This window comes from Micromys minutus, assembly GCF_963924665.1.
Source record: "Micromys minutus genome assembly, chromosome: 31".
Classification (NCBI taxonomy): domain Eukaryota; kingdom Metazoa; phylum Chordata; class Mammalia; order Rodentia; family Muridae; genus Micromys; species Micromys minutus.
Genome location: NC_137966.1, coordinates 15,875,408 through 15,896,348, shown reverse-complemented (window position 1 = coordinate 15,896,348; position 20,941 = coordinate 15,875,408). Strand labels below are relative to the sequence as shown.

Below are 20,941 nucleotides of genomic sequence, written 5' to 3'. Positions count from 1 at the left end.
TGCTTAAGAATAAAGCCAATCAAGGCTGGGAGTTCTGTAAGTCAGAATATTTTGCTATTTAATGGGACATGCATAATAACTAAGGCATCTGAATAGTGTTGGTCAAATAATACCACAGGAGCAGTGGAGAACACATACAAAGCGTGTCGCTGGCCGGGTGAGGGAGCTCAGTGGGTAAAGGCGTTTGCCTCCCAGCCTCATGACCAAACCCATGTGGTGGGAAGGAGAGAACAAACCCTGACAGGACAGACAGGTTTGTCCTCTGCCCTCCACAGGTACGCCATGGCACTTGTACGTGCACACATGCATACACACAAGAATTAAATGTAATAAAGCGTGTTGAGAAAAGAAACACATCAGTTGCCCCAAAGTGTGTGTGCTCTCTGGACATCTAGAATGGTGTGTTTGGAGCATCAGGACGGCTTGCCTTCCTCTAAGCGCATGTTCAGGTTTGAGGTGGCAGAGAGGAAGGTGGGGGAATGTGAAGGAAAGGACCTGTAAGCGATTCCCCAGATAACCACAGTCTGTGTTTCCACGGCACTCCAGTTTTTTGTCTTTAAGTCTTGATCTCTGATTGGTGTTGGCACTGCGCCTGCAGGAAGATGGCGGTGCTGCGGCAGCTGATGCTCCTACTCTGGAAGAACTATACTCTGAAGGTGAGTGCAGGCCCAAGGGAGGGTGGCCATTGTCCAGCCAGTCCCCAGGGAAAGCCCTAAAGAAGAGAGTGGTTGTGGATGCCACCATTCTCTTGTAGAAGCGGAAGGTTCTAGTGACAGTCTTGGAGCTCTTCCTGCCCCTGCTGTTTTCTGGGATCCTGATTTGGCTTCGCTTGAAGATCCAGTCGGAGAATGTACCCAATGCCACTGTTTACCCGGACCAGTCCATCCAGGAGCTGCCCCTGTTTTTCTCATTTCCTCCACCTGGGGGAAGCTGGGAGCTGGCCTATGTCCCTTCCCACAGCGATGCTGCCAGGACCATTACAGAGACCGTGAAAAGGGACCTCATGATCAAGATGAGAGGTAAGACCAGGGACTTGGGAGGCTCTCATACTTTGGTGCTGTGTGACAGTATTGTCCCCGGGACACAGGGAAAGCTGAGACCACACTCTGTGATGCATTGTTTTTTGGCCATATACCTTTGTTAATCCCTGGGATACCTTGTCTCAATATAAAATGAGATTCAAGAGGCCTGGTCTCCCATCTGTCCAGAGCTGTGGGGCCCAAGGAAGAAGCGTGTGGCAGTGTTGGTCATAGCAGTCTTCACAGCCACATCTTGTGAGAACAGGGACAGACAGGTAGACTCAGTCGGGGAAAGCTCTTTATTCTGAGAGCAGAGCATAGTTAGCATACAAAGTACAACCTTCCTGGGATGCAGTTTTAGGCAACGCTCCGATATCACTGGAGGCCTGTGGAGGGAACTGCCTCCTCTACATCTTTGCTTTCAAGATAAAACTAGAGTCCCTTTTCCCTCTTCCTGTTGGCACATACTTCTTATAACTTGTTTTACCCAACAAATGATTACAGGAAAGCCCTGTATATAAAAGGAAGCCAGAGGACAGAAGTCACTTGAGCAACTCCAATTTTTAAAGCTCAGTGGCTCACATCTTTAATCCTAGTACTTGGGAAACAGACAGGTGGCTCTCTGTGATTTCGAGGCCAACCGATCTACATAATGCGCTCCAGGATAGCCAGGGCTATATAGAAAGACCCTGTCTAAAAGTAACAATTAAAAAAAAAAAAAATGAAGCTTGCCATGGTTGGACATGAGAGAATCAGGGTGGGGTGAATAGGAGAGCACTGTTGCTGCTTTAGCCTGCAGCCCCTCGCCTGCTTTGTGACAGTTGTCTGTGACCCTGCTGCAGGCCTCCTACGCCAGCCTGATCCACACAGCAGCAGACTAGCTGCTGTCCAGCCCTTAGCTCTGACTGAGCAAGTCCGTCCGCAGCAGCCTAAGTCTCTGCCAAGACAAAAGCCACTTATTTCTGAGGGTTTCCAGAGCTCTTGCCGATCTTGTCAGAATGCTGTCTCTTATCTGAAGTGTTCTGACGTTCCCAGGCTTTTCGAGGGGCAGGGATGGTTGGGCAATGTGTGGCTTGGTGCTTTGTCCACAGTGCACGGCTTTCCCTCCGAGAAGGACTTCGAGGACTACATTCGGTATGACAACCAATCCTCCAACGTGCTTGCAGCCGTGGTGTTTGAGCACACCTTCAAGCACAGCAAGGACCCCCTGCCACTGGCGGTGAGATTCTGACCTCCCTCTATACACACTGTGCTGAGCTTCAATATCCCCTCACAATCTACTACCAGCAACTACAGACACTTTTCCTTAACCCCCACCTGCCTGAGAGTAAAGACTAAACTGTCCCTTGGGACCAATATGAATATCCAGTCCCTACTGAGGGAGCATGGTGCTGTTAACCTATCAGTCTAGAGCAGTTTTTTAAAAAAAATCTACCCACCCTTGGACAATCACTTCTGGTCCCTTTCTTATGGGGGTTTTACAGAGGTCTTTTGAGCCTTTAGATAGAGCCACCCAGGAGAGGGAAGAAAATAGCAGCTGTTTGGACTTAAGTATGTCTTAAAAAAAAAAAAAAAAAAAAAACACAAGAAGCTTTCTGGATGGTAAAACTGAGCAACCATCTCCCATGTGGTGGTAGCCCTCCATTGATCCTGCACATGTGGTGTTGAAAATATGATCTTGCTAGGGATGGTGTTACGGCCCTTTACTCCCATCGCTTGGGATACGACCACAGATATCCAGTCAGACCCTGTCTCAAAAAAAAAAAAAAAGTATGTTGCTAGGTAACAAAAGAGAAATAACTACATACATCCTAAAAGTTACTTACCTCTGTGTGCCCCCCTCCCCATCCATGTTGGGGAGAGTGACTCCATCTGGGGCTAGAGAGATGTCTCAGCAGTTAAAAGCATTGGCTGCTCTTCCAAAGGACCCAGGTTGAATTCCAAGCATCCACATGGCAGCTCACAGTTGTCTGTAACTCCAGTTCCAGAGAAGCCAACACCCTCATACAGACGTACTTGCAGACAAAACACCAATGCACATTAAAAATTTATAAGAAAAAAAATGTGACTTCTGTTTTGAGACAACTGGGGTAATTTCAGGGTGGGCATGGTGAGTTCCCGGTGACACCACCTAGCGAGGAAACCTCTTTGTGGTACTCGGGCCTGAGTTCTGTAGTCTGGTTCCTTCAGAACGGCTGGATGTCAATTCTGTTCCCACAGGTAAAATACCACCTACGCTTCAGTTACACACGACGGAACTACATGTGGACCCAAACAGGAAATATTTTCCTCAAAGAGACTGAAGGCTGGCACACCACTTCTCTGTTTCCGCTTTTCCCGAGTCCAGGACCAAGGGAACCTTCATCACCGGATGGCGGTGAACCGGGTGAGAAACACAAGGCCAATGCTGTAGGATGGGTTTTAAATCTGGAACATGAACTAAGCTGAGCAGGAGAGGTATGGGCTGGGCAAGGCCTTACACTGGTCAGCAGACATGTCAGGAGAAGTGATGGCTGTCACACCAGTTGCCATGTCAACCAGCTGGTGCTCACTGACTATGCTGGGATGTAGTTCCCCAGCCTGTGCTGTTTCTTGAAAGCAGCAGCAAAGTATCTCTTAAGCCAGACACAGTGGCACACACCTTGAATCTCAGTACACAGGAAGCATACACAGGCAGATTTCTATGCCTTAGAGATCAGCCTGTCTTATACAGTAAGTTCCAAAACAGCTAAGAGATCCTATCTCAAAAAAGGAAATCTGGGGCTGGAGAGATGGCTCAGAGGTAAAGAGCACTGGCTGCTCTTCCAGAGGACTGAGGTGAATCCCCGGGGACCACATGGTGTCTGTAGCTCTAGTCCAGGGGACCAGTGTCCTTTGGCTTCTACAGACACCAAGCAGGCACTCATGCGGTACACAGACGTACATGCAGGTAAAACACCTAGACATATAAATTTTAAAGAAAAAAAAAGTAAGTCTTAAAAAGGCCGAGAGATTTCAGTATGTACAAACTTGCTCCCAAAAGAAAAAAAAAAAAAAAAAAAAAAAAAAAAAAATCACTGAAACATTTGCAGCAGCTGACAAAGGGAAAATGTCATGAGCCAGAAATGGTAGCCAGGCCTGTGAAAGACTTTCCCACATTGTTTAGAAGTTCGTGAAAGCCCACAGGGGTACGTGGGAAGGAAAACTACATTGGTATACGGCAGGCCAGGTCTAATCCCACTATTGTCCTGGAGCCACTAACAGCATCCTGATAAGTATGTGGCCCCGCCTCAGGGAGAAAGAGAGGGCTGTGAAGGCATCACTGACTGCTCTTCCAGAAGACTCACATTTGATTCCCAGTACCCACATGGCAGCTCACAACTCTGTGCAATGCCTGTTTCAGTTGGCCAGGCTTGTACATGGTACACAGACGTATATGCTGCAAAACACCTATTCATGTAAAGCATTTTTAAAATGTATTTAGTTTTTTTTTTTTAAAAAAAAAAAAAAAGGATGTCCTTGCTGGGCAGTGGTGACTGACACATAACCTTACCTTGAAAAACCAAAAAAAAAAAAAAAAAAAAAAGGAAAGAAGAGTCCACCAGTCTAACAGAACAAAAACCCACAATACAGTTTTTTTCATAGTTTAACTTATGGTCACAAACATTTCCCCAGTGGAAACCTAGTGGATTACAAAGTGATAGCTTCATGCCTGAGACTGTCTTAGTCAGAGTTTCTACTGCACAAACATCACGACCAACAAAAAAATTGGGGAGGAAAGGGTTTATTCAGCTCACACTTCCACATTGCTGTTCATCACCAGAGGAAGTCAGGACTGGAACTCAAGCAGGTCAGGAAGCAGGAGCTGATGCAGAAGCCATGGAGGGATGTCACTTACTGGTTTGCCCCCCCTGGCTTGCTCAGCCTGCTTTCTTATAGAACCCAGGTCTACCAGCCCAGGGATGGTGCCACCCACAATGGGCTGGGTCCTCCCCCTTGATCACTAGTAGAGAAAATGCCATACAGCTGGATCTCATTTCCTCAACTGAGGCTCTTTGTGATAACTCCAGCATGTGTCAAGTTGACACAAAACCAGCCAATACAACTGACCCCTTGTCAACTTGACACACAAACACATCACTATTAAGCCTCAACCCTTACTTTCTTATTCATCCCCAAGATCTAAATAACCTTAAAGGTCTAACAGTCTTTACACATTCTTACATATTTCTTTTAAAATATCCAATCTCTTTTAAAAGTAAATAAATCTTAAAAAAAACTTAAATGCTTTTAAAAAACAAAACAAACAAACAAAAAACAAACAAACAAAAAAATAGTATCAACTGGGTGACTCTTACCCATTACCAAGTTGAGCCACAGCATGAGTACACTACAGTACAACCTTGGCTATCTCTGGAACACAGCCTCTTTGTGCTCTCAGAAAACACTTTCCAGATTTCACCTCAGTGATGCTGGTCTCTTCTTAATCACCACTAATTTCTTAACTTCAGCTGACCAGCATCAACAGTCCCAGTAATGCAAAGGTTTTTGCTTTCGTAGTTCTGGTATCTTGTTAATCACAGCTGATTCTTCAGCTCCAGCCAACCAAAACCACAGAATCTTCATAATCAGACAGCAACAGCCCTGATAAGAGTTTGTAATCTTCCCTCTGAAATTTCACAAGCCAGGCCTCCATCTTCTGCACTGTTCTTCCAAGCTCCTACAGACCATCCCACAGAGCTCTTAACATCCCAATGGCTCTTCTAGCACAAAATTCAAAAGTTCTTTCACAAACCTCCCTAAAATATAGTCAAGTTGTCACAGGAATACCACACTATGATGGTACCAATTTGTCTTAGGGTTTCTATATCTGCACAAAACATCATGACCAAGAAGAAAGCTGGGGAGGAAAGGGTTCATTCAACTTACACGTCCACATTGCTGTTCATCACCAAAGGAAGTCAGGACTGGAACCCAAGCAGGTCAGGAAGCAGGAGCTGATGCAGAGGCCATGGAGGGATGTTGCTTACTGGCTTGCTTCCCCTGGCTTGCCCAGCCTGCTTTCTTATAGAACCCAGGTCTACCAGCCCAGGGATGGCTCCACCCACAATGGACTGGGCCAGGGGATGGCTCCACCCACAGTGGGCTGGGCCCTCCCCCCTTGATCACTAGTTGAGAAAATGTCTTACAGCTGGATCTCGTGGAGGCATTTTCTCAAGGGAGGTTCCTTTCTGTGTGATAACTCCAACTTGTATGTCAAGTTGACGCACAAAACCAGCCAGTACAAACCAGTTCTCAACCTTCTCCCCATGTTGCAGTGACCCTCAACCATAAAATTTACACTTAATAAGTGTAAATTTGCTGCTGTTAGGAACTGTAATGCAAATTTCTGATGTGTAGGTAGAGAACCTCTGCCTTAGATATCAAGTTGCCTCACTTACAAGGATGGAAACCACTGAGCAACAGATAGTCTTCTGAGGAAACTGGACAAGTAGCAGGCAGTTATTTGTAGAGAAAACAGTCATGAGAAGGCATGACTTAGAAGACAAAGTTTCTGGGGTCCTAATGCTCACCTGAACCCCTCACCAGCTGTGTGCTTCCCTGGGCCTAAGTATCCCTGTCTGTCCAGTGAGGCTAGCATTCACTGCTGTGAAGTGTCCAGTGAGAATTCTTGCTCCACCAGCACTGGCCTTGGCACACACCCGTGGCACTGTGATTATAAAACCAGACCGAGACAGAAGAATGTCAGCAATTGAGTATTTTGCTTTTCTATAGACTGGAACCCAGGTGACCAGACAGTTTTGTGTCTCAGGATATTTGTATCTAACCACTCTGGTCTGTGGCCTATTCCCTAGTTTGTCCTGAGGCTAGGAGCCTGGGATCTCAGGCTGCCTTTTATCTTCTAATCCTAAACCCACTTCTTCCTTGGGTTTATCGTGGGCATCGTATGCCTTAGAGCACTGTGCTTGCTACTGTTACTGGCCTTTCCCTTTGAGATTTTTATTTCAGACCCTTTGGGGAGTCTAGAGGAGGCAACTAAGTTAGGTCAAATTATGATCCCTAAATTGACCCCATCCCAATCATTCAGAACCGTGGCCTATTTGAGGCAGAAGGAAATTAAGTCTGATAGTTACCTAGCTCAAGATAGCAATATTTTCAGTTACCCTCTAGGAGCCAATGTAATTGCAGGATCCATAAATCAGACAAAAGCATCCAGGTGGCGGTGGCACTCGGGAGGGAGAGGCAGGTAGATCTCTGTGGGTTTGAGGTCAGTCTGGTCTACAGAGCTAGTCTCAGGACAGCAGGGTTGCACAGAGAGACCCTCCCTTGAAAACTTGGGGGCTGGGGGGGGTTGGGATGTGGAACAGTAAGAGGATGGACCAGGAGGGGAATAAAATCTGGAATGTAAAAATAAAATAAAATAATAAACATTTTTAAAAAGAAAAATAAACATAAAAGTAGACAAAGGCTGCAAAAGAAAGTGTGAGCCAAACTTGAGGAACCACCTTGGTCTTAAAAGTAAAGGAAGGGACCATGAGCCCAGGAATGTAGATATCACTACAAACTTGAAGAGGGAAGGAGCAGATTTTCCCTGACCCCTAGGAGGGAACACAGTCAGTAGACACTAATTCGGTTAGTTAACCCTGTGTCAGATTCCCAGCCACCTGAGCTTCTAAAACAACAAAACAAAACTGTTGTTTCAAGCTGCCTCTCACCGAATCGCCTCTGGTTCCACTTGGGCAAAGGTCTCAGCTTCTATGTCCTCTTGGCCACCTTCTACCTAGAGTCACAGTTAGACACCAAGGCCATTAGCTTCTTTCTTTTGACTCTTTTACTGCTGGGATGGCACTCCAGGCCTCTCAACAAATATGGCAAGTGCTTTTCTGGTCTTCCACCTTCTTCATTATCCTTGTGTTGGGATTCAGGAATCGCCTCACAAACCACAGAAACACCAATTTTAATCAGATGTGGACAGTTTATTGAGCATACGCCCCAGGACTCATCTATCAGGGCCATAGTCCAGATTTAAGAATTGAACCATGACCCTGAATTAAGATCCTACAGGGGTGGGTTTTTAGCCTAAAATCCACAAACATCTGTATTAAGTTATCCCACCAATCAGAATTTAGGGATAGGGGACATCCTTAGGAACGTGTCTTTGTTGTGCAGTTATCCTGTTACCATTGGAGTCAACGGTGGCAGGGGACTTACCTTGTCTAACATTCCTGTCTTAACTTGTGAACCAGGATGGGCCTTGTCTAGCATTCATACTATAAAATCTCATACACAGGTGCAGGAAGTGCTGCCAGGTGGTTGGTTTGGGTCCAAGCTTATTGTAGATAACTATAGAAGGCAATTCTACTGAATATGTAATCAACCTAGGCATGAGAGAGAGTTGCCTAGTAACAGCAGAAACAACATGTGAGAAGGTTTTCTTATAATGGTAGCAGCACAAAATGGCAGGCTAGCCAGCTAATAGTTACCTAGGCCTTACCATTACATCTAGGCCTTAATAATTTACCTAGACCGTAACAGCTATGTCTCCTGTTTTCACTCTTAGTGGTTTCTTTCCTGGTACCTACTCAGCCTAAGTTTTATCTGTTGAGAATTTTCAGTTCACCAGTTTGAGGAATACAGAGTCTCTGTCCCACCAAGTTCACATCATGTTATGTGTGTACCGTGTATGTAATGTATCTGGTGCTGGCATGTGTGTAGTGTGTGGGTGAAGTGGAAATCCAGCGTTCTTTGGAAAGTCGGTTGGATGGCGTTCTGCTGGGGCAGACACGTGAAGGAAAATTGAGCTGAAGTGGACAGGAGGGAAAGGCTAAGGCAGTCTTGTGGGGGAACATTTAACTGAAGCAGACACAGGAGAAAGCATGCGTGTTTGCTGTCCGGACCCTACCAAACTAGACTAATGGTGTATCCGTGAGGTGTTTGCAAGTAGATTGAGCTGCTCCTGACCTGTGAACTGAACTGCCGGTTTCCAGACAACATGATGTAAAAAAACAAGGTTTTTAGGGGCTCTGAGACTTTTCCAAAACACCCCATTCTTAGAATGTGAGACCCCAAAGACACAGAAATAGTTAAAGTCGGACTAAGAGACTTTGCAGTCATCCCAAGGCTATGAGATCCCACCTTGACTGACAAATAAAAACAATGGCCCAGAGTAATTCTCAGAAAAAACACAGAATATACTGACTGATAGACACCTGACCTCTAGAAAGCCCTAGACAGGGTCCTGACGCATGTCATAGTTAGCTCATGCTCTAATCACCCAATTCTGAGAAACAAAACAAGGACAAAACCCTTCAAAGTTTTGAACTATATAAACAAGGTTCTGAAAATGTAAAAACAAAGCTAAGACAAAACAAAAATAACTGCTTTAAGAACAGCTCCCTTACCCGTCCCTGTACTGAACTCCAAGGAGAATGCAAATTGTCAACAACCTTCCTCTCCTCTTTCTGAAAATTATACTGCTGACCAATAGTAAAATAGTAGTTCACCCCCCTCACAAAAAAGTATAAAATATGTATGATTTTTGAGTTCTAAGTTGACTGTCCCTATGAGGATGAGCGACCCCATGTACATGGAATAAAAACCTCTTGTTATTACAGCAGTCTGTCTTCTAATTGTGTTCTGTGGGTTGCGCTCCTGAGCTAAGACTCCTTGGGGTCTTACAACAAACACAGACAAAAGTTGCTCCAAAGACACTTTCTAAACAGGTCCACTCCCCATATCCTTTCTGTCCCACTACTTCTGGTAGGTGATGGGTTACAAAGGAAGTTAAAATTTTTTTAAAATAATCATTAAAAGTAAGCTGTAAAAAAAAATTAAAGTGGGGCTGGAGAGATGGCTCAGTGGTTCAGAGCACTGACTGCTCTCCCAGAGGTCCTGAATTCAAATTCCAGCAACCACATGGTGGCTCACAACCATCTGTAATGGGATCAGATGGCCTCTTCTGGGGTGTCTGAAGACAGCTACAGTGTACTCATATATAATAAATAAATAATTTTTAAATTAAAGTTATGTATGTGTGTATAGTGTTATAATGTGTTTGGTGTAAGTGTAGTGTGTGTGTGTGTGTGTGTGTGTGTGTGTGTGTGTGTGTGAGTATGACCATGTTCATAGGTAGGCCAGTGTTGAATGTCCTTTATCATTTGGCACCTTTTTGGGCTAAGCTATCTGGCTAGTAAGTTCCCAGGATCTGCCTGGCCTGGCTCTACCCTGAAATGCTGGGGTTTACAAGCATGTACATGGTAGGATCTTATGAGCGTGATGAAGATTCAAAGCCAGTTTTCTGTGCATATGTCCCAAGTGCTCTCACCCCACTGAGCCTTCCCCCTAGTCCTGAATCAAGCCATTTTTAGAATATGATCACGGTAAGGATTTTGTGTGGACTATGTTAATTATGAAGTAGAATTGTCACTTGGCCATATGTGACATGCTTTCTCTTCTCTTTGGGACCACCGAATGTGGTCAGATGCTATTAGCGGTGCACAGAGTAGGGTGTCAGGTAAAGTTACCCATTGCCTCCTCTGGCCCTACCTCTTCGGACCCAGGGAAGTCTGTCTGTTCAAAGCATATCCCTCTCATGAGCAGCACCATGACATATCTGTCCTCTGTTCCTGGACTCAGGGTACATCCGTGAAGGCTTCCTGGCGGTGCAACATGCTGTGGACAAAGCTGTCATGCATTACCATGCCAACGCCTCTGCACACCAGCTGTTCCAGAAGCTCATGGTGATCACCAAAAGGTTCCCGTTCCCACCATACATCTCAGATCCATTTCTCATTGCCATCCAGTACCAGCTTCCTCTGCTGCTCATGCTGAGCTTCACCTATACCTCCCTCACCATCATCCGGGCTGTGGTGCAGGAGAAAGAGAAAAAACTAAAGGTAAACCCTCTGTGCATGGCTTCGCGGTATACTGACAAGTCAGTTTGAGATTGCCGGGTCCTGGGACTCCCTCGAAAGAATTGGCCACGAGCCCGGGGTTGCTTCCTGTACGCTGGAACTCTAAGAGCCAGGCTGGAACTCTAAGAGCCAGGATGCAAGTGTAGATGCCCGCCCACTGTGGCACAGGGTCTTTGAAGTCAGGCTACTCCGCTTAGATCTGATAGTAGGCGTACCCTCAACCTGCAGTCTCTGAGTGGCTCCTGGGGAGGTGGATTTTGGTTTAGTTTGTTTTTTTTGTTTGTTTGGTGGTTTCTGCTTATTTTGGTTTTTTTTTTTTTTGTTTGTTTGTTTGATTTTTTTGTTTGTTTGATTTTGTCAAGACAGGGCTTCTCTGTGTAGCCCTGCCTATCCAGTAACTCACTCGGACAGCATGCTTGGCCTTGAATTCAGAGAGTTCAGCCCTTCCTGAGTGCTGGGATTAAAGGCGTGTGCCACCACCAAGCTCTGGTTTGCTTCTCCGAGTTTGTTGTTGTCTGGGTTTGTTTCTGTTTTATATTATCATTATAATTTTTTTATTCTACTTTTTTTTCATATAATGTGTCTTGACTGATGTTTTTCCCCTTCAAGATCCCCCTAGGTTTTGTTTTTTGTTTGTTTGTTTGGTTTGGTTTTGGTTTCAGTGCTATGGAACACTAGTGAACCACACAGCCAGCAGAGCTGAGTGTGTACATCCCTTGCCACTGGCAGACCAGCTTTAGGCCTCAGAACCCATAGGTAGCACTGGTTCGTGAGGAGCTGGGTCTCCTTGAGGCACTTCTTGACAACCTGATAAACAGGAGCGAGGGGAAGGTGTGGTCAGAGCTGCTCCGCATCCCCTTGCTCTGTGCTTCCACAGAGACAGGAAGCACCCTTCCCTAAAAGGGTTCTGGTCTTCTCCTTCAAAGTGGGAACAAAAACCCATGGATGCCCAGGTCTCTTAACGCATGTCCTCAGCCACAAACTTGTCAAGGCTCACAGCCCAGGAGGCTGTTGTCAGTGTGGTCCATGTGGCCTGCAGAGTCTTCCTGCCAACTGTGGGAGGGGCCAGGCTTCATGACTCTTGACTTTAATGCCAGCTGCCACACCCCTGGCTTTTGGGAATCAGCTCAAGCAAAGTGAAGACTTGGGAGCATCCCTTGAGAGTTTGGAATTGCTCCACAGCATACAAGGCTTTCCTTTAGGATTCAGAGAATTCATCAACTTAACATCTGTTGTGTACCTGTGGCAGACCTGAATGAGGCACAAGCAGAGAAGAGGGTTTCCCCGCATGACAGAGTTTAGTGGGCCCAGTTGGGAGGTGACTTCGCTCTCAGGAAATAGAGCAGAGCCAGACCGTGCTGAGAAGTGGGCTGGGGGGGGGGTTAGGGCAGGCCATCATGACTTAGGAAGAAAGGCCAATTAATTGACTATGAAGGATAGCGTCCCAGATAGGGTAGCATGTGCCATGGATAAAAGAGAAAAGAGCTAGATCTGAATACCACAGGGCTAAGAGCTGTTGGGCAAAAAGCTAGCATGCTAGACCACAGCCTTCTCTTTCCCCTCATGTATACTGGATAATTCCTGCCTGTGCTGTACAGATGGGTGTCCTGGTTCACCTTCCTGCTCCTTACATGGCACCATGTGTATGTAAGCAGGCTGGCACACGTGGGATTATGGGGAGAAGCTAGCAGCATGCAGACAGGCTGGCTGTGTGATGCTGTCTCCCCTCCACAGGAGTACATGCGCATGATGGGGCTCAGCAGCTGGCTACACTGGAGCGCGTGGTTCCTCATGTTCTTCCTGTTCTTCCTCGTCGTGGTCTCCTTTATGACCCTCCTGTTCTGTGTCAAAGTAAGTGTGGCTTCTGTGAGGGCACTGGGAAGAGCATTCATGGCTCCTGACCTGCACCTTTAGACCTGCCTAATTCATTTCTGCCTTCCTTGACTCGCCTTGCCACTCATGCCTGTCCTGCAGGTGAAGAAGGACATAGCAGTCCTTTCGAACAGCGACCCCTCCCTGGTTCTGGTCTTCCTGCTGTGTTTTGCAATCTCCTCCATTTCCTTCAGCTTCATGGTCAGCACCTTCTTCAGTAAAGGTGAGTCCTGTTGTTCCCCTTATGGCCAGAGGACACGAGTAATCCAAGTCTAGGGAAACTAAAGGGATTTATGCAGTTAAGGAGTCAAAACAACATAAGGAGTTACATATTTTTGACGACCCAGAGGCCGAACTGCAGAGAGAACTCCTCAAAGGCTGGGGCTTTAATTTAAGTGGTTTGAGGGAAAGGCAGACAGGAGCACAGTAAAGCTCATGATCCTCCTAGAGTCTCCACCCCCCTAAGGAAGAAATGAGGCAATGGATCAGGGCAGAGAGCACCTGCTGTGGGCCAAGGAAGAGACACAGGAGGGGTTAGGACAAAGGGGACTTGGCACCAGCGAAGCGTGTCCCCTGGACTGCTAAGAACACTAGGTATAAAGCTCGATTTGCATGACCCCATGGTCACTGGTACATTCAAGGGTGACCCTGCTCTTTGAATTTGGGGTTCAGCTTATTGCTGTTTTGTGCTTCTGTCTTCTCCCTGGCTGCCTTCTGTTGGACAGAACGCTCTGCTGGCTTCGGATATACGAACTATATTGTTTATCTTAGTGATTACCCTTAGTTTGAAATGCTTCTTAATTTTTCATAAGAATTAGTATGTCTCGGGTCAATTCATACCATACTGTGGATCCCCAAGTTCCCTATTTTTTTTTTAACTTGCAAAATAGTACTTCAGTTGCTATTTTGCCTTCAAGCTGTTCCCAGCCTGCTTTGTGTATATACACTTGGGTGTGTACATTTGCGTGTGTACTGCTTTAGGTAGGCAGAAGACCTTGCACGAGGGGCCTAACAACGCCAGAAGAAGCTGCAGTCCCCAGCGCTGGGATTTGGGTGGGGTGGGGCTCTGGCCGCTGCCGCTTCTGCAAGTCTCCTGGCAAGCCTGTAGAACCTCATGCCCTTTGTCCCCACAGCCAACATAGCAGCAGCCGTGGGTGGCTTCCTGTACTTCTTCACCTACACCCCCTACTTTTTCGTGGCTCCTCGGTACAACTGGATGACCCTGAGTCAAAAGCTCTTGTCCTGTCTTCTCTCTAATGTTGCCATGGCAATGGGGGCCCAGCTCATAGGAAAATTTGAAGCCAAAGGTGAGTCTTGTCCTCTGTTAAGTCCTCAGATCACCATTTCCTGATTCTTGCAGCTAGGGTAGCATCTCCCCCAAAAGTGTTCTGAGCAGTTAGACTCACCTCTGGTGGAAGGCAATCTGATTGGGACACCTGAGCTACACACATCATCAGAAAACAAGACCTGAGTGTCTGCTGAGAGCTAGCTTGGCCCTAGTCTGATGGGGAAATCGCTCAGTTAAGGCCAATAAGAGCCAAATACAACAACTAAGGGCTAAAATGCCCGGAGGTGATGTCACCCAGCTGCTCTGCCCAATGACTGAATTTTACCAATTGGTTTTGAATCACTTCCTACTTTCGTTTTAAAGCTTTTTTAAAATGTATTTTTCAATTTGTGTGTGTGTGTGTGCGTGTGTGTGTTTGTGTGTGGGAACAAGCATACATGGGGGTAAGAGAAGGTTAAAAAGAAGGTATCAGATCCCCCAGACCTAGACTTACAAAGAATTATACGCCATCTGATGTGGGTGCTGAGAACTCAACAACTCCAGTCCTCTGGGAAGAGCCACAAATACTGTTAAGCCATCTTGCCATCTCCCTTAAAAACGTTTGTGTTACATATGTTATTGTGAATGTTTATATGCACACAAGAGTGTGCATTTGCCACAGCATGTGTGAACAGACAACTCCGAGTCGTACTCTCCTTTGACCATGTGACTTCCTTCCACCACACAAGCCTGGCAACAGAACTCAAGGCATCGGGATTGGCAGTGTGCGCCTTTGCCCCCGGGTTGTCTGGCCAGCTCTATTCTTGACACCTTCAGAGTGGTTGCACAAGACCTCAGAGCCAGTGGATGTTGAGGTCTTTGAGTCAGTCCCAGCTTTTGGTGAGTGTAGGGTTGATTGGCATGTTCTTCACTCCAGTACCCCCTGCAACAACTGACCATGGAGGCAGGGAATCCCGAGAGAGAAACCAGTGAGAGCCCTGGGAAAGCGTGTTCTTGAAACATCACAGAGGCCAAATGAAACCCTTGCTGGAACTCACTAGTGCACTCCTTGTTCTGTGAAGCCCATGGTTGATACTCAGCGCTCAGAGGCTCGGAACCTCTGAAGATCAGCTCCTCTTATGGCAAGGCCACTGTGACTTATGGATGGGGCTAACCCCTCTCACAGGAGAACACCGGAGAGTGGACCACAGATTGGGACATGGCCTCCCTTCTCTTGTTTGCAGGGCAGATGAGGAGAGATGAGTAGCCATTTCTGGCCACTACACATGACCCTGACACCCACTCTCAGGGGTTTTGCATGCTGTAGTGTAGTGTATGTAATCTACCTTCTTCTTCTTTTTTTTTTTTTTTCAAGACAGGGTTTCTCTGTGCTCTGTGTAGCCCTGGCTGTCCTGGAACTCACTCTGTAAACCAGGCTGGCTTCAAACTCAGAGCTCCACCTGCCTCTGCTTCTTGAATGCTGAGATTATATGCATACACCACTACTGCCCATCTTGTAATCTACCTTCTTCTTAAATAATTTTTAATTTTATGTATATGAGTACACTGTAGCTGTCTTCAGACACACCAGAAATGGGCATTGGATCCCATTGTGGATTGTTTGTAAGCCACTATGTGGTTGCTGGGAATTGAACTCAGGACCTCTGGAAGAGCAGTCAGGGATCTTAACTGCTGAGCCATCTCTCTAACCCATAATCTACCTTCTTAAGGACTCACCTGAGATCATTTAAGATGGTCTTGGCTCTTCTCCACCAAAATGTTCTCTTAGGCAAAATGTTCACATTTCTTCCAGTCATATGCCTTTGTCTGTTTGTGCTGCTATCACAAAATACCTGAGACTGGGAAATTTGTGAAGAATGGGAATTTATTTCTCAGTTCTGGAAGTCAGGAAGTCCTAAGATGCGACTCTAAGGTGGCACCATGAATGTGGTGCCCACGGAGCAGAACACTGAAAGAGACAAAAAAAACGTTCCTATAGGACCTTTTATATGACAGCTTTGTCCTTTTATGAGGGCTATCTTCCACACTGTCAACCTGGGAACTAAACTCCTGTCCAGTGAATTTAACGCCATGTATTCAAACCATACCAATGAGCAAGATAATCGTAGCACTAAGGATGTAGCAGCAGGACTGCTGTGAGTTTAAGGCCATCCTGGACTACGAGATGAGCTAGAGCGAACCTGGGCTAGAGTGGAACCCTGTCTTATAAAACAAAAGCAAGCAAACAACATTGACTAGACAGCTAGAGCATGTGGGCCATAAGCACGTGTGTGTACACAGGGAACCGATGAATGTATGGGCTATATGTATGTGTGTGCACACATGGGGCCTCTGAACTGCAAACCTATCCAGTCAGTTCATGAGTCAGTTCCTTAGCTGCATAAACAAGACGTGGTGGTGTGTCTGTAATCCCAGCACCAAGGAGATAGGGCAGGAAGATCAAGAGGTCAAGAAATGTGGTTTATGCTTTCGGCCCCGGCAGCCATCTTCCAGTTAACTCGCCAACATGACGAACACAAAGGGAAAGAGGAGAGGCACTCACTATATGTTCTCTAGGCCTTTTAGGAAACATGGAGTTGTTCCTTTGGCTACATACATGCGAATCTACAAGAAGGGTGATATTGTAGACATCAAGGGAATGGGCACTGTTCAAAAAGGAATGCCCCATAAGTGTTACCATGGAAAAACCGGAAGAGTCTACAATGTCACCCAGCATGCTGTGGGCATCATTGTAAACAAGCAAGTTAAGGGCAAGATTCTGGCTAAGAGGATCAATGTGCGGACTGAGCACAGCAAGCACTCAAAGAGCAGAGACGGCTTCCTGAAGCGGGTGAAGGAGAACGATCAGAAGAAAAAGGAGCCAAGGAGAAGGGCACCTGGGTTCAGCTGAAGCGCCAGCCTGTGCCACCCAGAGAAGCGCACTTTGTGAGGACTAACGGAAAAGAGCCTGAGCTGCTGGAGCCCATTCCCTATGAATTCATGGCCTAATGTACAAAGAGAAATAAAGGACCCGGACTACAAAGTGTTTTCTTTAGGTTGAAAAAAAAAAAAAAAAAAAAAGAGAAATGAAGTTTATGTGTTCCTAGCGTTAGTAGCCTCCTGATAAAGTATAGACTTTGTAAACTAGCAGAAACTTCCAAAAAATTCTTTTTCCAAGGCTGGAGAGATGGCTCCATATTTAAGAGCACTTGCTGCTCTTTCAGAGGACCCCAGTTCAGTTCCCAGCACTCCCATCAGGCAGCCCACAACGTCTGTAACTCCAACTACAGGGGATCCGACACCTTCAGGCTTCTCGGGAACCTGAACTCACATGCACATAATCACATGCAGACATACAAAGCTACCTACATATAATTAAAAATAATAAAAATGCAATCTTTTTAAAAGTATTAAAGCCTAAAAGGCCATTTCCAAAGAGGAATCTTTACACATGACACCTTTTTTTTTTTTTTAAGTTGCATAGTGACTTTTCTTAAGACAGATCAATCTCCAACTGTTTGGTGGTGAGTATTCAGCAAGGCTGTAGAGCAAACATTTCTATCCAGGGCACTCTGACCAGCATCAGACTGTTAAACACTTAGTCTAAGCTTTCGTGGGCTGTGACACTCTAGAGTGTCATGACTTTTGCAGAGCTTCACATTAATTTTGAGTTCTCCCAGTTTCATTTGGTTGCTCTGACCAGACACCAATGTGTGTGTGTATTTGTGTACATGTGTAAGCATGTATATGGATATATGCATATGTGTGCACACATGTAACCAGTGAAATGTAAACCCATCTAGTCAGTTCATGGACTTTTTTAAAAAATTTAGAGATGGAGGCTGGAGAGATGGCTCAGTGGTTAAGAGCCCTGACGGCTCTTCCAGAGGTCCTGAGTTCAAATCCCAGCAACCACATGGTGGCTCACAACCATCTGTAATGGGATCCGATGCCCTCTTCTGGTGTGTCTGAAGATAGCTATAGTGTACTCATATACATAAACATAAATATTTTTAAAAAGTCTGTAAAGAGACAGTCAAGGCGATGGCACAGAGACATTTGCATACAAGCATGAATAAAAGTGTCATCACGTGCCCCAGGGCCTCATCCCTCCTAGCCAGCAATAGTTCAGGACTCTTTTCCGATACATCCTCCAGGCACTGGCATCCAGTGGCGTGACCTCCTGAACCCTGTCAACGTAGACGACGACTTCTGCTTTGGACAAGTGCTGGGGATGCTGCTGCTGGACTCAGTATTCTATGGCCTGGTGACCTGGTACGTGGAGGCTGTCTTCCCAGGCCAGTTTGGCGTGCCCCAGCCCTGGTACTTCTTCCTTATGGTGAGTGCTGATGCCCCTGTTCTTCAAGCAGGCCACTCCTTTGGGGGACAAAGGTGTCCCCGGCACTCACTTGGGATCCCTTTGAGTCCCAAAGCATGACACATGCATAGGCCTGGGATAGGAAACTCTGACCTGTGCATGTGTCCTGAGGGCCCTTAAGATTTGTCCAAAGAGATGAAGACCTGACTCACCCCCAGGGTCTGAGACGAAGGGACATGGTGACTAATTGACGCACATGGCCTCCGCTGCCCCCAAGCTCACTTCTTTATTCTTTAAAATCTTTAACATGTTTTAATAATGTTGAGGTTTAATCCCAGGCCTTGTACATACTAGGCAAGCCCTCTAATAGTGAGGTATATCCCCAGCATAACAAAGATCTTGCTGATTTTTCTGCCTACAAAATAATGAAGCAGTATTTTTTGGTGGAGAGAGGGGTACACTTTAAAATAGACAGCATTTCCCACTGCTAGGAGAAAAACAGTGATGACACCTGGTTGTGCCTCTGTGATACCTTTTCTCATTGACAAAACAACTAACAAAAGCATCTTAAGGGAAGGTTTTGTTGTGGCTCGAGAGGAGTCATGGGGACAGGAGCACGGTGCTGCATAGCGTCTGTCTTCAGACCCTGATTGCTGGTACTCAGCCTGCTTCCCCCTTTTCCTCAGTCCTGGGATGGATGGTGCAATCGATATTTAATGTGGGTCTTCCCACCCCACCCACAACCCAATCCAAAAACTCCCTCCAAGACACACTCAAAAGTTTGTCCCTTAGGAGATTCTAGATGCTCTCAAGTTGACAGTACTGATCTTTGTGGCCTTTTCAGACTTGTCCTGTGTACTTTCTACCTGGCCCCTGCAGATCTTTTGTTTGATAAAAATGGGCCATGTTATAAACCAGGCCGGAAACTTTTTTTTTTAATCCTAACAGTGTTTCAGTTATCCTAAGCACACACATGTACCTGTCTATCTATTTATAAATACAGTTCTTTAGACTTTTATGTAGCCATACTTGTAAATGTATTGTTAATTTAGCAATTTATTTCTACCTAAATAGATACTTTTTGATGAATGAACGTCATTGTAATGTCCATGTAGCATCCCCATATAAGGCTTTACCATTACACACTAACAGTTCCCAGTTGATATCTAGGTCCACTAATTTTTTTTATTATTGTTTTGATTCAGCAAGTATTTGTCAAGTGTCAGCTGTTGTATTTTATCAAATGCATGACGAAACCTATTGTCGGGCCTCGTCTATAGCTGTGGATGGAAAATGGCCTCTTATTATGTGAAATCCATTTGCCTTCACGGTCCCTTACGACCAGTGCAGTATTCCTCTGTACTTGGAACAGAGCTAACAGGTCCTCACAGGCAGCTTACTCTCTAGTGTCTCTGTCCACGAGGAGCCTGGCACAGTGGTGAGCAGAGGCCTGAGACACAGCCCCTTTCCTCCGGCTGACAGTGCTCTCTAGCCTGGGATGCTTAATGTCTCTTCATACACTTGTGCCCATTTACCAGATTAGGAAGGCAAGAGTTAAGAGCTTCCCCGGGTATAATCAAATCAAGAAACGTGCTGGAGTCTCGGAGGGTGTTGTCTCTTCAATCGGATGCCCTGTGGTTAAGACTCAGGGACTCAGGCCCTGTTTTGCATGGTTAGTGTGTCAATGATACTTTGTTGGTCACAAACAAAACGGACAGACACTTCTGACTGTGGCACCCATGTGCCTCCATCCCAGCCCTCCTACTGGTGTGGGAACCCAAGAACTGTGGTCGGGAAGGAGGAGGAAGACAGCGATCCAGAAAAGGCTCTCAGAACCGAGTACTTTGAAGCTGAGCCGGAGGACTTGGTAGCTGGGATCAAGATCAAGCATCTGTCCAAGGTGAGGCCTTGAAGGCAGGCTGGCCATGGGCTGCGGGTGCTTCCTCCTGCAGACGCTCCTCCAGCTGCCCTGGGCATCTGAAGGAGGAGGGTAGGATTCCCTCCTGGCAGTCGCTTTCCACCCACTCTCCAGAGCACAGGCTCTCTCTCCACATCTGGTCACATGCTGGCAGGCATTATGTTGTTCTGGCACTGTGACCATATAGTCCTGGGTGCACCTCTCACTGGGTGCACAATGACAAGAAGAAAGTCATGTAGGGAATAACAGGGGGATATAACCTCTGCCCCACAGTTCTGTCCCGTGTTGATTCCTGGGATGTTGGGGTCACGTTCCAAAGGAAAAGGAAGTCAAAGCAGCCTCTGACTTACCTACAGGTGTTCCAAGTGGGTAATAAGGACAAGATGGGCATCAGAGACCTGACCCTGAACCTGTATGAAGGACAGATAACAGTCCTCCTGGGCCACAACGGTGCTGGGAAGACCACGACCATGTCTATGCTGACAGGTGAGAGGCTATAACCCACGCCATCCCTGCCTGGCAGGCCCTTCCCCTCTGTCTGCTTTCTGTTAGCCACAGACTTGTTCTCCCATATGGCCTCAGCCCTTCCCCGTGAGAAGGGAGATAGGTACTGTTTTAGCCCCGTGGCCCAGGGGAACATCTGAGGAGCCTTTG

The 20,941-nt window shown here is 46.4% G+C and overlaps 1 protein-coding gene and 1 pseudogene across 4 annotated transcripts in view; both read left to right on the top strand.

Annotated features, from left to right (window-relative positions):
• ABCA3 (ATP binding cassette subfamily A member 3) overlaps window positions 1-20,941 on the top strand; it is a 54,591-nt gene that overhangs the window by 8,748 nt on the left and 24,902 nt on the right. For 2 of the 3 annotated variants that reach the window (XM_080942502.1, XM_080942503.1), the window contains 11 exons: window positions 547-656; window positions 755-1,019; window positions 2,111-2,238; window positions 3,240-3,405; window positions 10,635-10,894; window positions 12,647-12,763; window positions 12,887-13,007; window positions 13,918-14,091; window positions 18,209-18,390; window positions 20,126-20,269; window positions 20,644-20,773. In XM_080942502.1, coding sequence (XP_080798628.1) covers window positions 603-656; window positions 755-1,019; window positions 2,111-2,238; window positions 3,240-3,405; window positions 10,635-10,894; window positions 12,647-12,763; window positions 12,887-13,007; window positions 13,918-14,091; window positions 18,209-18,390; window positions 20,126-20,269; window positions 20,644-20,773 — 1,741 coding nt within the window. In that variant the 5' untranslated portion in view covers window positions 547-602. The remainder of the gene's footprint in view (window positions 1-546; window positions 657-754; window positions 1,020-2,110; window positions 2,239-3,239; window positions 3,406-10,634; window positions 10,895-12,646; window positions 12,764-12,886; window positions 13,008-13,917; window positions 14,092-18,208; window positions 18,391-20,125; window positions 20,270-20,643; window positions 20,774-20,941) is intronic. The other variant, XM_080942501.1, reaches the window with a different exon arrangement.
• Window positions 16,567-17,060, top strand: LOC308440407 (large ribosomal subunit protein eL21-like; annotated as a pseudogene). The gene has a single exon. The product of its transcript is annotated as a large ribosomal subunit protein eL21-like (transcript).